The sequence below is a fragment of the Canis lupus genome, chromosome 28 (assembly GCF_048164855.1).
Source record: "Canis lupus baileyi chromosome 28, mCanLup2.hap1, whole genome shotgun sequence".
In the NCBI taxonomy this organism is placed as follows: domain Eukaryota; kingdom Metazoa; phylum Chordata; class Mammalia; order Carnivora; family Canidae; genus Canis; species Canis lupus.
Window position 1 is genome coordinate 21,712,289 of NC_132865.1, and position 17,456 is coordinate 21,729,744.

At 36.7% G+C, this 17,456-nt stretch overlaps 1 protein-coding gene across 16 annotated transcripts in view; it reads left to right on the forward strand.

Annotated features, from left to right (window-relative positions):
• The window catches only part of EYA1 (EYA transcriptional coactivator and phosphatase 1), a 419,640-nt gene that overhangs the window by 359,028 nt on the left and 43,156 nt on the right, over window positions 1-17,456 (forward strand). For all 16 annotated transcript variants that reach the window (XM_072804290.1, XM_072804291.1, XM_072804292.1 and 13 more), the window contains one exon: window positions 6,531-6,620. In XM_072804290.1, coding sequence (XP_072660391.1) covers window positions 6,531-6,620 — 90 coding nt within the window. The remainder of the gene's footprint in view (window positions 1-6,530; window positions 6,621-17,456) is intronic.

Genomic DNA, 17,456 nt, shown 5'->3' on the forward strand with positions numbered 1-17,456 from the left:
AGTTCCAATACTAGTCCTCCTAAGAGAATTCCTCTACTGATGTGTAGAAGCAAATGGAACAGACTTTCAGGGGCAACAGTATCTTCATCTGGTGGCTGAGTCTCAGTAACATCAAATTTCTGAATTGCTATGGATTCCATATTTAATGACCCTGATAATTTATCAAATGCCGTAGCTCATCTATGAGAACAAGGTGACGAGGTCATATCCTAATCTTCTGATAGTCCAATACCCACATGCATTTACAGACACTCCTTTCCTTTGTTCAAAACAGATCATAGATTTTCAACATGTGAATTCAAGACTAACAGACATAAATCTCTCTAGAGGCTGAATTTAATGGCATTTCAGCATTTCTATGTACGAATTTGTCTAGAATTTATTTTTTTCTCTTTTAAAAGCATTTTCATTATGTGAACATCTCATATAACCATGGTGATTAAGCTGAAAAAAAAATCATGAAACAGAAAAACAAATAACAATAAGCCAGGGATGATGCTAGTGATTTCAGCATTGGATGATAATTATTTGAGTTTCTTTGGGCATTCTGTGTCCTAGAAACAGGAGAAAAAGATCTTGAGGCAGTGGGATAATTAAAGATCACTTGATAAAGGATGAAAGCAAAACAGTTGTTTTAGGCCTGGGTCCATACTCAGCAGATTTCATTGTTATTTAATTTTTCAGCTAAATGTTGCTTTCTCCTCAATAGACATAATTGTCTTTGACTTAACATGCAATAGCCTGGGGTAGCCTCACATTGCAACAAGTTCCTTCACTTTATTTTCATGACTTTATGCAGACATTTGCAATTTAATATCCTATCAAAATAATTTAGGAACAGATTTAAATTTCACTTCTCTCTGTTGGTGGGGGGTTTTGGATGCTGTTTGTTTTGCTGTGGTAAGGAACAGCTTGAAAAGAAGGTCTCTAGTAAATGTCCTGGGCATAAGAGCTATAGTAAATTGACCCCATTTCTTCATTAAACAAGAAAAATGATAAAACATTTGACTATTTTCTCTTTTTGAGGCTCTTCACTCTATTCAATGAGGGAACTCATTGCAGAGCAGCATATAAGAATATATTTTGCAGAATGTTGTAATGCATACCACTAGTGAATTTAAAAAATAAATAATTGCATGCTGATCTTATGCTAATCTTATCTATTTCATGAGGAAGATAAGTAAGGCTTTATAAGCAGCTGTTCTAAGAATTGGCTGCTCTTTCATCAAGTACAAATTAATCAGGCATTCCTCATATGTTTAATACTATATTATTTAGATAGAATCATTTTAGGACTCAAATGTCTGGGTTTTTGTTTTTCTTTTCCTAAGCTGGGTAACTAGGAATTTTTTCACAAAGTCTGAATGCTAACAACTAACTAAAGATCAAATTTAATATTTTTTTCATTGGAATTATTTAAAATACTCTCTATTGCTTTTCATTCATTTACTATTCTACCAAACTTTGGGAAAGCTCTGTGCCAGGCATATTGTGCTAGGTCCCAAACATCTAGAGATAAGGATGTAGGGTTATGGCTTTGCTCTGCTTAGACAAGAACACACACAGCTATGGTACCCAGTGGCCAGTGGGCCAGGGTGGGAAAAGCTAGGGATGAGACTCTTAAATGATCAAAGGGGCGATGACCTCACTATACTAATGTGGGTAACCAATGGAGACTTGTCATTTGCCCTAATTTTTTTTTAAGGTCCTTGGTGGGAATGTCCATCAGAGCCCCTCCTCTTTTTTTAAACTTAAATTCAATTTAGTTAACATTTAGTGTATTATTAGTTTCAGAGGTAGACTTTAGTGATTCATCTGTTGAAAATAACACCCAGTGCTCATCACCTCATGTGCCCTCCTTAATGCCCAGCACTCAGTTATCCCATCCCTCACCCTCACCCCTCCACAACTCTGAGTTTGTTTCCTATAGTTAAGAGTCTTTTATCATTTGTCTCCCTCTGTTTTCATCTTATATTGTTTTTCTCCTCCTCTATGTTCGTCTGTTTTGTTTCTTAAATTCCACATATGAGTTAAATCATATTGCTTTTTCTTTCTCTGAATGACTTACTTCACTTAGCATAATACCCTCTAGTTCCATCCACGTCATTGCAAATGGCAAGCTTTCCTCCTTTTGATGGCTGAATAATATTCCACTGCACGTATATGTGTGTGTATCACATCTTCTTTATCCATTCATCTGTTGATGGACATCTAAGAGCCCCTCCTCTTTTATATAAGGCCTCTGCCTTGTTATGGCTTTAAGAAAAGATTTCATCATAAAAAAAACCACTCTTTGAAAAACTATAAATTGGCCACATGTTAGGGAGGTAAGCAAGAGTCAGATACTTATGGGCCTTTTGTACTTGTTGAAGTGTTTGGATATTTTCTAAAAGCGATGAGAGAATGACATTGTCATAGTGAGGGCCTGGGCATGGAGCCTAGGGAAGGAGACTGTGGCAGATATCCACAGAGGAGGCATATGATTGGCAGCGGGGAGCGGGATTGGGGAGAGGATGGTGAATATAAAGAAGACATGAATTCCAGATCCAAGTGGCAAGATGTCATATTGATTTGATGTGATGTACAGAGAGGCTCTTTAAAAGAATGCCAAGGTCTGGAGCTGGTAGGTTGCCATTCTCCTAGAGAAGAAAATAGTAGGTTTCCTGGAGAACTATGATGAATCCAACTTGCAGCACATGCTATATGGGACATCCAGCTAGAAATGACCTATAGGTAATTGATATATGGGCCTACAGTTGAGATCTAAGATTTTAGTAGAAGGGAGCAGGGTGATGGCTGAAGCCATGAGTGTGTTGGGGTCTGTCTTACAGTAAGGAATGGATAAAACAGTCCCAGGGACCCATATCATTTAAGGGATAGATGATGGATACTCAGATTCTACAAGGATACCCCCCAAATACTGATGATGTTATAGGCATCAGAAAGGAGAAATGTCAAGAAGATATTGAACGACAGTGACAAGTGCCACAGAGGGTCAAGTTCAGGAAAAAAAAATGGAAACATTTGGCAACAAGGTTTACTTACATGACATGTTTCTTTGAAGTGGAGGCAAAGTTCTAAATAATTTTTCAAAAGTGATATAACAAAAAATGGTTTTATAAAAGCAACCATTTTATAACTGCTGCTCTGGAATTTGTTATTGCAAAGCACAAGAAAAGTAAGATTAAGCCAAAGACGTGGTGATTTTAATGTCTCAGTTTTGGTCTAAAAAAATGTGGGTTTTTTCTTCCTTTAAATATGCCAAAATAAGCCATCAAGCTATGACTAATTTATTAACTGTTCAATGTTAGCTTTTGTCACATTTGACTTGTATCAGACATATTTGAAAAATCTGAAAGTATTAAAGGATTTTTATAAAATAAATTTAACCTCAATGTGAGAACTCCAGTGTAAGCAAATTATGAACGGGGTTATCTATTTGCTCTTCTGCTAGTTTCCTCTTAGGTCAGCCACTTTGGGTGAGGCAGCTGTGTACCCTGCCAGCCCTGTACCAGGAGCAAATCACAACACTGATGCGACTCTGTTTCCCTGTCTCTAAAAGCACAAGTGGGTGTACCATAGGGTTCTTCTTTTCACACTATATAGATCATGATGCATTAGTGGGCCATGACATGGAAAACTATCAACGTGCACTCCACACAGTGGGTAATGTCTTGTTTTGACAAATTAAACATTTCAGCTCTTTTTGTGTGAGAAGGGGGGGAGGGGAGGGAGGGAGGAGGAAGAAGGAGAGAGAGAATACTAGAACATCATGTAAAATGTATTTTTTACTATGGCTTGTGGTTTTAAAATGTTTGAGAAACAGTGTTGTCATCTTGAGCCCTTTCCTATTCTAAAATTCTCTCTTTCCAGTCAACTGTCAGACCATTCTTTTACTGTAGTAAATGTTTCATAACAATACTGTGGAGCAGCAGGTATAAAAACTTGAAGGACAGCTAACAACAAAGGAGAAAAACATTAAAAGGTAAATAAGACCAACATCTGTGTTGTATTTGACCACAAGATTGAACAAGCCTTTAAAATTTATTAGTATTCCGACTAGCAAGTCATTACTGTAATTTATGAAGTAAAGCTAAAGTATGCTATATATTAACAAACAATGGAGTAATTCTTTTGATGGTGATATAAATAAGCAACCCTATCAAAGGAGAAATCATACTTTTTTCAAAAGTAATGATACCATGGCACATAAATTCCAGAATTGGCAATTAAATAAATGTGGTGAGTCTCTTCCACTTTGCCACATAAAAAGATTCATTGACATAGTTATGAGACAAGTCAGTGTATTTTTATTGGCCCGAGCTGGAGGGAGTAAACACCTTAGTCAGGTGTTTTGTTTTAGAAACAGCTGTTTGAACTTCTCTGACTGGTTATTTCTGCTCTAGGGTCTATTTGAGCATTTGCTTTTTCCAGCACACTTTACTGTTTTAGAATCCAAGTGAGTGAGCAATTAATTTCCTATAAAACTAAGATTCGGTGAAAGTTTTTCTTTATTTGTGAACTATTTTCAATTCTTCTACAACCACAAGCTCTCACAGATTTTAGGTGGCCTTAAACAGGGACAATTTAAAGAATCCTGAGGAATAGAACTCATCAAACAGGAAATCTGAGGGAGGTGATTTTATTTGTCCTTCCCCACCGTGCTCTTGAACACTCAGTTGGTCTGTCTGTCTTTTCCTCTCTGTCTTGATATAAACCCTGGGGAGTTTGCTTTGCCCCTTTGCCCACCCTAACCCCTGACTTTTGGCAGCACTGTTCTCTGCCTCCTTCCCAGTATCAATCAGCTAGGCAAGACTGGAATTCAGGCCAGCAATGCCATCCTGCCCTATTTTCCCAAACCATCCGCTGCCCCCCCTCTGGGGCTCCTGACAGGTAGACCATTGGAGTGCTGGTGGGATGGGGATGGTGCTAGCAGGGTGGGCGGCCAGAGAGGTGGTGGCTCCTCCCCCGGCCAGCTGATTGGCACGTGGCAGGCAGCCATTGAGGCAGTCTCTACCCCCATCCCAACATCCCAGGTCCCTGCTCTCTCCAAGGTGTATGGACAGATATGATGGTGCCAAATTAAGAGACAAGAATTTTTTTTTAATTCTACATAAGAACAAAGTGTTTTTCAGTCAGTCATCTGATTTATTAGATGAGCAAACTGAGGATCAGGGAGGTAAGGACACCAAAGTAGGAGAGCAAAGGTAAGAGCTTTTCTGCCATTGCTTCCTGCTATTTCCCAAAATCCGTGAGGAGATGATACTTGAGGTAACTACTCAACGGCTTAATAGATTCCAGATACAAGGAGAGTAGAAGGTCAGGACACAGGCAAGTCTTGAGCTCTGGAATGAAGATAGCACGCTCAGAAGACAATGCACAAAACATACAAAGTTTACGTCAGACAGTAGAGATGCACACAGTGTACACCAATATGTGAAGGCATAATTTCTCTAGTTATAATTTCCCCAGTTAATGATGATATCGGTAGATTCTATACTTAGTCCAAAGGCTTGCTGTAATAACAAAGTAGTATTTCAGAAATTATTGTCTGAAAATATTTAAAATGTCGTGCTTGTAAAAGCCAATATTGTTAGAATGCCAGTAAAACCTTCCCAGTAAAAACTCACATTCCATCTTTGTATCCTTGATGGACATTTTTTCTTTCCTAATTATGCAGGTCTTCACCATGAGCCATGTGGTTTCCCGGATTCGATACGTTACAAATACAGTAACCCCATGAACACTGCAAATATTTGCATAGCCCGAGTTCTTCTCAGTGCCAGTAGATGTCATTGGGATACGGGGTTGTATGAGACAGACTGCTCATCACGAGTGTCCAAGGCTTGAAGTTTTTGATGGAAGCCCCTGTACATTTCAGAATGCTGGTACTTCCCTTTGTGTATGGTACTGGCTGTTTGAGGACTGGAGAGTGTCGCATGAATGTCAGGATCAGCTCCCTGTGCTGGGCATGGTGCCAGGTGGTCAGAAAGGGTACCACTTCCTACTATGAGCATGCTCAAAATTGGCAGGCAGTCTGAATAAATAAGAAATAATGATAGTTGTCATCTGATGTAGAATTAGTATTTATTACTCCTCTGAAATTAATCTATATTGTATCTATTTTCTGGTATTTGTGGCAATGCTTTCAGATACTCTTAATGGGTTGTGGCACAACACAATGTCTTCTCCAGTCACTGAGTTTCTTGCTCCTGAAACAGACGTGTGAAACTAAATTTCCTCTACTTTCTATGTCTCAATAACCCTAGATTTTATATTTTTGTAATATTTTAAGCAGCACACCATTTCTTCCTTATGCAAAGTACGAACAACATTTGGGTCACTTGTTAAATAAGTCCCTAATGTCTGCTCACACAATGCGTCACTTACACCAAAAGCAGCTGAAGCCCAAACCTCCCAATGAATCTCTTGCTCTCACCCCTTCCTGGCACTGACCCCCTCTTATTGTGACAATATATTCCATTAACCTGAAATATATATGTTCTTGACCTGAAAAATTCTTCTTTTAGGATCCACCTACATCAGTTTCCCTTGGACTGAGAATGGAAGAAATGATTTTCAACTTGGCAGACACACATCTGTTTTTCAATGACTTAGAAGTAAGTTCTGATTATTTTATATACACACTTCATGTTACATGTCTGCAAATTGATGAATGGCCTTTTGAAATAACAGATATTATTTTGTGACTATATAACTAGAATAAGATAAATTAATTATATGGTGATGTTTGCCTTCCTGGTATTTCTGATTTTGCTTTATTTTGACTCCTATGTTTCAAGGTTAGATTCCACATGACCCTTGGTAAGGATTAAAATTTGATGTCAGGAATCTTAAATATTAAACTGTGCTGGTATCAGAAGCTACAGATTCATCAGCTACATAATTACTGTTGAGATGGATTACCTTCAGAATCCTCCAGAAGTTGTGATACTGGCATATGCTGTGTCAGACTTTTATCCTACTGGGTCACATGCTTTTGTTTCTGATTGCCCCAATTGTATAACATTTTAGTCCAGCCTCCGCTCTTTGGGCTGCCAGGTTTTCTTAGGTCAAACTGCTGATGATTTCATTTGCCTGTTATGGTTTGGGGGGAAACTTTTGTAAGATGGTTAATTGTGTTATGGGCACTGTCAAACATGATGATCTCGATTAGCAGCATTCTTAAGAATAAAGACTATTGTTTCTCATATCTCCATTATGAGAAAACATGACTATAACTACATTTCACTTTCTTCTTAATAGAGACAGTTGTTTATTTAAATCCTGCTGTTAAGCAAGCTTGTGGTAGGGCTGCCAACAGGCATTAATCATCAAGTTGTTGTTTTGGTAGATTTTATAAATGTATGTTATTTCAGACAGGAGAAGAATCTGAAAGATTCAAATAGAACTTTTACTGATCAAAGTTAATTGGCAGCAATTGGCCTTTAAATATTTCCTGATGTTTCCCTTTTCAAAATCAAGCAAAACACACCTTATTTAATAGATGAGCCAAAATCATTTGAAAAATGCCAGTGTGTGACAGAACTTAAATGCGGTTTGTTCAACATCTGTCCTGTATTTTGATTTCTTTTCATCTGCAATGAAACTACTCATAGGCGAATTGGCAACTTCCAGTGCAATAAAATTATTTAAATGTGCTTCATTTTTTTCCCCATTCCTTAGTGAAATATTTATTTTTACACTTAGAGTAAAATACATTTTTTTTTTTTTGCATTTTAAAGTGTTTGCTTTTCTTAAGGAAATTATATGTAAGGCATTACTTTTTTTTGAGGTAGAAATATTCCAAGTGAGTGACAAGTTCAGAGTTGCCTTTAGAAGAGCTTAATAATCATTCTTATTTTCAAAAGCTGTTTCTGATTTATGGTTGTGATTCACTTCATAAGAGAAGGGCACAAAGAATTCCATATTTTACTAGTATGTTAAAATTCCTCCCCCAAGTTTCCATTTGTTTCTAATGATACGGAATGGGCTGATATTTTGTCTAGAGTATAACCTTGTTACTCTTATTGGTGTTAATAGGTGTTAATAGCGCCCATCAAGAAGAAATTAGCAGTAATTTGCTATTGCTTTTAAATTCTACGTTCTTATAAATGCCAAAGCTTGTCTATGCAGTGCCAAAACTATGTGGTGAAAGTGAGAAGTTAGGCAAAGTAATAATTCGGTATAATATAGACCAAAAAGCTTCCAAACTTGGTGTTGATATAATATATAGCTGGATTTTTGTTTACCGACATCATTCACAGTGAACTATATACAGAGAGGGTCTAAAATAGTGATCAGGCAAATACATGAAAAATACCTATTTGAAAGTTCTACTTTTAAGGTGGTAGGGGATGTAGTTTTTCCATAAGCCGAGATTGAAACAAAAAGAAAATGAAGAGGTAGGGGGTCTATGCAGTCACTAAAATATCTGATTCTGTTCTTGGAACAAGGACTCTGACTTATGTAAAACAGAGAAAGGAATAAACCAAGTATAAAAATCAATAGTAGAAACATTATTTAGGCTTATAACCTTAAAAAAGTTGGTTTTAAGTTATTTTACTCGAGAATAATATGAGGGCGTCAGCAAAAGTATAAATGAAAGGTCCACTTAGCCTCTGTCTTTGAAAATTGTTTACTTGCTCTAGATTTGAACAATATTTTAAAAATAAACTGGTTCTTATACTTATTGCAGTCTTTCATTTTATATTTTTGTAATTCAACAGGCCTGGAACTGGTCATTGCAAATATTAGTTTCTTTCAAAATAAAAAGCAAAATTATTTCCTGGGAAAAATAAATGTATTGGCATTATATTCCCAAGAAAACCAAAATTATCTCATCAGGCAGAAATGGTGTGGTAACGCTGGATTTCACACTCTAATGAGCAATGTGCTGCGGTAGGGGACATGGATATTTTAATATATTTAAATTACATGTTTTTAGCTTTTTAAGATCTCTGATACAAGTAATTTCAAGGAGATTAGTGATCTGTTGGTTAGCTTGAAGTGTGATTTCTGAACTCCAGTTGTTGGCCTCATTTTCTTTTAAAATGTTAACTTTTTGCCAGCCACCCCTGTGTATAATTTGGTTAATTCACAGTTTTGGCTTGTAAGAGATTCTAAATAATGAAACACACTATGTGAGAGGCTTTCAGTAACAGTTCCTGTATTATCAAAGTATATGCTTAAAATAGTTATTAGGATATTATTTAGGAAAGTTAGAGTATCATTTTAAAGTAATTTAGAAATATTTTAATTGTATTTTAAAAATTAAAGAGTTAATCATTTTTAGTTTTAAGTCTTATTTGTCACTTCATTTCATAACATTTGTAAATAAAAGCAATCACAAATTAGTTGTGTTGACATTCGGGGGAGGGGTGGACAGGGAACAAAGGAGAAATTTTGGGTTTTTTGTACCGTTAAAAATCTTTGACATGTTAAGAAACATGAGTGACAGGGAGACATAATTATCAAAGGAAATGATATCTTCCCCCACCAGAGAAGGGTTTAGACTTTAGTTCCATAGTGTACTTCTGGCTTTCCTATTTCTAAGTCTGAATAACGTCCTGCGTATCATTTTACCAAAAGGTCTCCACATGCAATACGATGATGCTTATATGGAAGTCATTTTTTATGAATGACAGTATGGAACTAGAGGTGTGTTTTTTTTCCCCCCTCAGCTTCTTTAGTAAAGCATGATGCTTTCTGAGTGAATGGAGAAAGAGTTCTTTCTGTTGGATTTTTATTGAAAGGCAACCTGCAAACAGAGGAAAGGAAAGGCCTTTCGTGTCTGATAACGTTTCAGTTTTAACTTGCCATTGGTCGGTTCTCCTGCTAGACTTTTCCACAGTTAAGGAAAGTATTTCATCAAGGTGGATATAAGTCTAAATACAAACAAAATGTAAGCTTATGTTGAATTTTCTCTCTCTGTCTGCTGTTAAGTACTATCATTTTGATGTAGTTTTGCTTGGGGTGAGAGGGAGTTGCAGGGTGGGGTGTCAGCTTCTGTTTTGTCCTCAGCTAGTCTCTGTTCCCCATCAATTTTACTGGCATTATGGTTGCTTTACTCACTGGTATTATTGACCTGGTGTTCTGCAAGAGCCTCAGAGGCTCTCACCCCACACTCCCCACTGCGGGGATCAAGGTTGGGAAGCAGCAGGAACACTCCCCACCCTTCTCTGTGTGCAGGTGTTGTGCACACCACATTCATCTGGATGAGTGTGAAGTTACATTGGAATATTCTCCTCCTTCTAGTGTGTTACACAGTTGGGACAGACCAGACGATACCTTGGTGTCAGGATTTATGAATATTTCAGTCCTTTTTTGGACCTTTGCTACATAGACTTCTGTCCCAGATGTGATTTTTAAGCACCTGCTCCTGGTGGCCCCTTGTTTTCACCTTTTCTACTAAGAAAAATCTTGGGGGACACCTGGTTTGCTCAGTGGTTAAGCATCTGCCTCCATCTCAGGTCATAGTCTTGAGGTCCAGAGATTGAGTCCTGTATCAGGCTCCCTACAGGGAGCCCACTTTTCCCTCTGCCTATGTCTCTGCCTCTCTATGTCTCTCATGAATAAATAAATAAAATCAGAAAGAAGGAAGGAAGGAAGGAAGGAAGGAAGGAAGGAAGGAAGGAAGGAAGGGAGGGAGGGAGGGAGGGAGGGAGGGAGGGAGGGAGGGAGGGAGGAAGGAAGGAAAGAAAGAAAGAAAGAAAGAAAGAAAGAAAGAAAGAAAGAAAGAAAGAGAGAGAGAGAGAGAGAGAGAAAAGAAAAGAAAAGAAAAGAAAAGAAAAGAAAAGAAAAGAAAAGAAAAGAAAAGAAAAGAAAAGAAAAGAAAAATGTCTTGGGATAGAAGGTTCTGGTCTCAGTAGAGGCCAGTCTGCGTTTGGTGAGTCGAAGTCCATGGAAAGGATCTGGAAACAATCTCTAAATAGTGCCATGGTTTAAAGGAAAGAAGCTGTAATGATTTTTCTTATTTATAAAGAAAAAAAGATTAGTTTTCCCCTTAGTTTAATTTAGTGTTTAAATTCGTAGTAATATTTTGTTACTCCAAACCTTAGGTTGTCATCTAATAAACTAATTATTTTAATATTTGTTAATTATTTTAATATTTGTTGTTTAGAAATTTAATTTTAGCTAGGAAAAAAAGTCTGTCTTCAAAGCATCAACCATGCCAATACTTTAGTAGCTTTGATTACAAGTGATCCGTTCAGTAGTAACCTAATGCTTATGTTTCCAAAAGTGTAAAGACTTAAACTAATTCAGAAGTTGATTTGAGTTGAAAAATATAATTCATCTAGAAAGTGCCTTATTCTCCATAAATAGGAAGAAACTTTCATGCCCATTATCTAACTATTGTGGCGGGTGCTGAAAGCTCTGGTTCTCTGCTGCCAAAAGAGTAGGACACTTCAAGATCTTGAACTGTTTTCTGTTTTCAGTCCCTTTCACAAGCCAAGAGCAGCTATATGGAAATGTGTGTACGTATTACTATTACATTCCAAACATAAACATACCCATACACAAATATGCCATTTGTTTTCTGCTCTACACGGAGGCTTTTGTATACTTATTTTCCTCTTACAGATTTAGCAAACATAGAGGATCACTTTTTATTTTTTAAAGATTTTATTTATTCATGAGAGACACACAGAGAGAGGCAGAGACATAGGCAGAGGGAGAAGCAGGCTCCTTGTGGGGAGCCTGATGCGGGACTTGATGCCTGGACTCTGAAATCAAGACTTGAGCTGAAGGCAGATGCTCAACCACTGAACCAACCAGCATCCAGAGGATCACATTTTTTAAACTGCCAGTAGCATCCTTCATAACATCCAAAATATTGCCTTCTGCATGCAGACTGTTAAGTGAATTAGACTGAATTCTTGCTATCTTAGAGTCTTAGAATAGAAGAACAATTTCTACTTCCTTCCGCATGGAAGACACTCAAGTTGACTTTGCCTTCCTATGTTTTAAGGTAAGTTGTTTGGCCTTGTCCATTTCCTTAGTGGACAAAAGTAACAGCAAAACCCTCAGTTTAGAGAGCAGAAGACAGTTTTCGGGTAACAAATGATTATTAGACATAGTAAATGAATATTGGATTTAACTATGTTGCAAGTGATGACTGAAAAGAAACAATGTCCGTATTTTCTTATTATTACTAATGAAGAACTTTAAGTGTTCTTCCAATTTAACCATCTTACAAGATTGTCATCTTTCTTTTATCTGAAGTAAGAAATAGAAATATAAAAATATATTCAAGGACTTCCTTAATTCTGAGTTTCACCAGAAAGGTGTAGGAGTCAAAGTATATATATATATCTGTTTAACATAATAAAAGATAGTATGTCACCTTACACTGACAGCCAGCCTTGTACTTAGCAGTAAAATAAAAGAGGCACACTGTCATCACAAAAGGAAAAAAAAAATGAGAATGCCCTCTGCCAGCACTATTATTCAGCATTATTCTAGGAGTCTGAGGCATAACATGAGCTATAATTAATGAAATGAGAGCGATGGAAATGATTGTTCTTTGCAAAAAATTTGATATACATAGAAAATAGAAGGGAATCTACTAGAGTAGGCTGAGAATTTATAATATATTTCAGAAAAGTGAAGGATTATAGAATTTTAAAAATCAGTAACCTATTATAGCAAGACATGCAAAAATTTTATTTTTTTCAAAAATTTTAATAATTTTAAAGTAGCAGCAGTAACCATAACACCAAGACAAAAAAAAATTTTAAGAGGAAAAATAAGGAATGACCTATGTAAGAAGTATTTGCAAGACACATATGAATAAAACTTTGAGAGATCTAAAGAAAGATTTGCATAAAAGATTTCTTCCTTTTCTTTTCTTTTTTGTAACATGTTCTAACAATTTTGTAAAATCGTTCCTAAAGTCCATTTGAAAGGATAAATAGGCAAAAATAACTGGAAGGTTTTAACAAAAAGTAATAGCATCCAGCTCAAACAAATAGTAAATGGTTTATAATTCTACGATTATATGAAGATTTGTGTTAGCCTACTGTTAGCCTGCATTGGCATTGGATAACCATTGGGAGAAAAGATCAGATGGCTCAGGGATGCCTGGGTGGCTCAGTGGTTGAGCATCTGCTTTGGGCTCAGGTCATGATACCGTGGTCCTGAGATCAAGTCCAACATCGGGCTGCCTGCGAGGAGTCTACTTCTCCCTCTGCCTTGTCTCTGCCTCTGAGTGTCTGTCATGAATAAATAAATAAAATCTTAAAAAAAAAAAATCACTCAGGCACAGCCCAACTTCTAGAAAACTCTTGTATGTGTTAAATGGAACCAAGCAAATTAATAGTGAAGGGATGGATTATTCAACTTGTATGCAGAAATCGGTCAATTAAAGAGTTAAAATGTAAAAGAATAAAACACAAAGAGAAAACATAGGTAGATCAAAAGGAGATCTCAGATTGCTTACAGGAAGTAAATTTTTGGGTAGCTGTTTGGCAATAAGCCTCAAGAGCCTAAAAACATTGCACTCATTTTACATCTAAGAATTTTACTTTTATCAGAGCTAAAAGCAAGTGTTTATAATAATAAACATTTCTGAATTACGGAATTCTGATGATGTTTTGTTTCTTGGCCTGGGTGTTAGTTACAGGAGTATTCCATTTGTGAAAATTCATCAAGGTATGATAGTTATTTTTTCAGTAAAATGTTAATTTTTAAAAGGCACTATTTTGAGGAATAGACACACACACATAGTTTGCTGTCAATTCTGTTTTAAAAAAAATTGCATGCCCTATGTATAATATATTCAACTGCTATGTTTTAGCAGAGTATCTGGCCCATAGAAGGCACTCAGTAAATATATGTTAAATACAAAATAAATGTAAGAGCAAAAAATATATGGAAAAAATACACCCTAGAATTTTAACATTATTTATATCTGGGATTTGGGTGTTCACTATTCTCTTACTTGTGTTTCTCTGTATATTTTGGGGTTTTTTTTTTTTTTTGTAAAATATATTTCTTTAGTGATCAGGGTAGAAAACAAATACTAAAAAAAAAAGAAAATGCTGTTTTTCGAAAGCCATAGATAAAAGACAAATTATTTTTAATTAATAAACTAAAGAATTAATATGTCAGCCCATTAAGAGAAACATAAGAAATGTCTCAATAGAAGAAATGAGCAAAAAACATTGAACAGATTATTTGCAAGAGAAAGACATTCAAATTGTCCACACACAAAAAGGAAAAATGTTAGTTTTCCACTTTTGGTAATCAGAAGTGTCAGAGGGTGAGTGTTCAGACTATTGCCCATTTATCAGCAAAGATTTAAATTCAGTGATTTATTTCACTGCACTGCAGTGCAGTGAAGTAAACACTTGTGTACATTGCTGATAAGGATATAAATTGGTACAAGTTTTCAGAAAATCAGGTTAAAAAATAGGCTATATAATGCAATGTAACTTTAATGTTAAAATGTGTGGCATCATCTGAAAAGACTACATACAGTATGATTCAAACTATTTGACATTCTAGAAAAGGCAAAAACTATGAATGGAGACAGTAAAAAGATCAGTTGGTTGCCTTGGGTTGGAGGGAGGAAGGGATGAATAGATGGAGCTCAGAGGATTTTTTAAGTAGTGAAACTATTCTATATGATACTACCATGGTGGATACACAACATTGTACATTTGTCAAAACTCATAGGATGTACAACACCAAGAGTAAGCTCTACTGTAAACAGTGGGCTGTAGGCGATGATGATGTATCAGTGTAGGTTCATTGATTATTACAGATGCAACACTCTGATGTAAGATGTCCATAGTAGGGGAGGTTATGCATGCATGGAGACAGGGTGCATATGGAAAATGTCTGTGCTTTCTGTTCAGTTTTTTGTGAATCCTTTATTTCACTAAAATCTAAGGTTTATTAACTTGTTAAAGAAGTTATGGCATATTAAAAATACTGGAGGAAATATTTTTTAAAAACTACCATGATATAACTTCAAATTTAAAAATAAGTCTTCAAAATAAATCTTACAGTATGATCCTGTTTTAACATATATGACATTAAAAATAACTAGAGATAAATATATTAAAAGTTGCCAGTCTGGATGATGCGGTTACAAATGCTGTTTCTCTGTGATGCTCCAAAACTGAAATGATTATCGCATTTGTCTCTTTTTATATTTTGTTGCTTCTGTCCTTTATTCAATAGTTAATACATATTTATCAAGCAACGTTAAGTGCTAGGCACAGTTCTAAATGCTGAGAATACAGTGATGATTGAGTCAAGGTTATTCTCATGGAATTAGCACTCTGGAGGGGAAGTAGGAAATAAGCACTATGTAAGTAGAATAATTTCATGTGGGAATAAGTGCTATAAAGAAAAAGAATAATTGGATAAGGCATGGATCACCTAAAGTGGAGCATCTTTAGCTGAGATGTTCAGAAAGAGGTGTCCCTGAGGAGAGGACATTTGTGAAGAAACCAGGAATTTGGGAAAGAAGCAGCTGCAACTACAGAAAATTCTGCATTCTGGAAAGGGAATGGCAAGTGCAAAGGCCCTGTGGTGGGAATGTATTTCATTCCTTCAAAAAATAAACAAGATCAATGTGGCTATAACAGAGTGAATAGGGGGACAGTGACAGAGTCCCTATCATGAAGGACCTTGTAGACTTTAGTGAAGAATTTGGATTGTTTTTCTAATTGCAGTAGAAACTCATTAGAGGGTTTTAAGCATTAATATGATAGATGAGTGTTTATACTCTTAAAAGATCAGTCTGATTATCATGCGAGGAATAAGGCAAGACTGGAACCAATGAGACCAATTAAAAGACGGTTCAGCCAGCTACAGAGACTTGTACTGTGAGACTGTAGCAGGTTCTGGACATGGTAAGAAGTTGTAGGATTTATAGTATAATTTGGTGAAACACTGGCAGGATTTGCTTAAGGGATCAGAGGTGGGAGAAGACAGAAAGCTGAATCGAGGATGGCCACTAGGTTTTGACCTGTGCAACTAGGTGGAGGGTGGATTATCTGAGATGAGAAAGAATGGTTTTGGGGTGATGAGGATGTGGAGCTTGTACTCAAGTATTTTGTGTTGTGCATATGAAGTTTGAAGTACATATTTGCCACCCAAGTTAAGAGATTATATACATATAGGTTTGAATCTCAGAGGAGAGAAGTAAATTTGGGGATATCGTGTTGGAAGTCATAAAGGCATCTTATATGGGAAAGAGTGCCAGGTGAGAAGAGGGCCTGTGATTGAATGTTAGACACTCTAACAATCAGAAGTAAGACCAAGAAAGAAGAATTTTCGAGAGAGAGTGTTAAGGACTAGACAGTGAAGTAGATGGAAAAGTATGAGGTACCATAGAAACCTAGAGAATAGTATTTCAGAAACAAGGGAATAGTGTGCTAGGTCAAATGCTACCAACGTTGAGGAAGTTGGGGACAGAGACATGATTGTTGAATTTGGCAAGAATCATGATGGTTGATGTGTCTGATAAGCAGCATTTCAATGAAGAAGGAAGACATAAGCCCAATTACTGTGGTTTGAGGAGAGCATGATGGTTGACAAAGTGAAGACAGGAAGGATTGAGTGTTCCCACAGTGATAGAGTGCAAAGAGATGGGTGGTGTGTGGAGGGGATCAGAGAATCAAGGGAGGTTGTGTAGTTTTTCAGTGGAAGACATTTAGGCCTGTTGGATGTCAGTTGGAATGATCAGTAGAAAGAGAAAATATATGGTACAGCAAGAAGAGAGAACTCCAGGAGTGATGTCCTTCAGTAGCAAGAGAAGTTGGATGGCATCCGGAACACGAGATAAGAAGAAAGAGAGCACTTGCAGGTGCAGGCAGGCAGCTGGGGTTCAACATGCTAAGAGGAGGCTGTTCTCACTAACAAGACTTACCATTCTATTACGATTCTCTGTCTGCTGTCCTTTATTCCCCACTAGGCACACTCCCTTAAGGGCAGAGGCAGTGGCTTGTCCACTTGAATCCTAAGCTCCTAACACAGGATTTGGTGCATGGAAGGCTCTCATATGTTTCTTAAATTTTTTCCAAAATTTTCAAATTAATAGTCTATAATGAGAATGCATGCATCCATGCATGCTTGCTTGCTTTATTTGAGGGAGAGCGTGGGTGGGGAGGTGCAGAGGGAGAGAAACTCAATCTTGTGACACTGAGGTTATGACCTGAGCCCAAATCAAGAGTCAGATGCCTAACCAACCGAGCCACCCAGGTGCCCCAGCACCCCTACTTTTATGATTTGCAAAAATTAACTTTTTACAGGTAAATAATTAATCACAGACTTAAAAACCATTGAGAGTCCCTAAGATGTTAAATTTTGATATCTTTTTCTTAAAGTCATATTTTCAAAATTCTAATGCCAAGATACAATATACATGGAAGGGTAAGATATAAAATCATACACAGTGTGGTTCTAGTTCAAGGTTTCAGTAAAAGGTATTAATGTCAAAA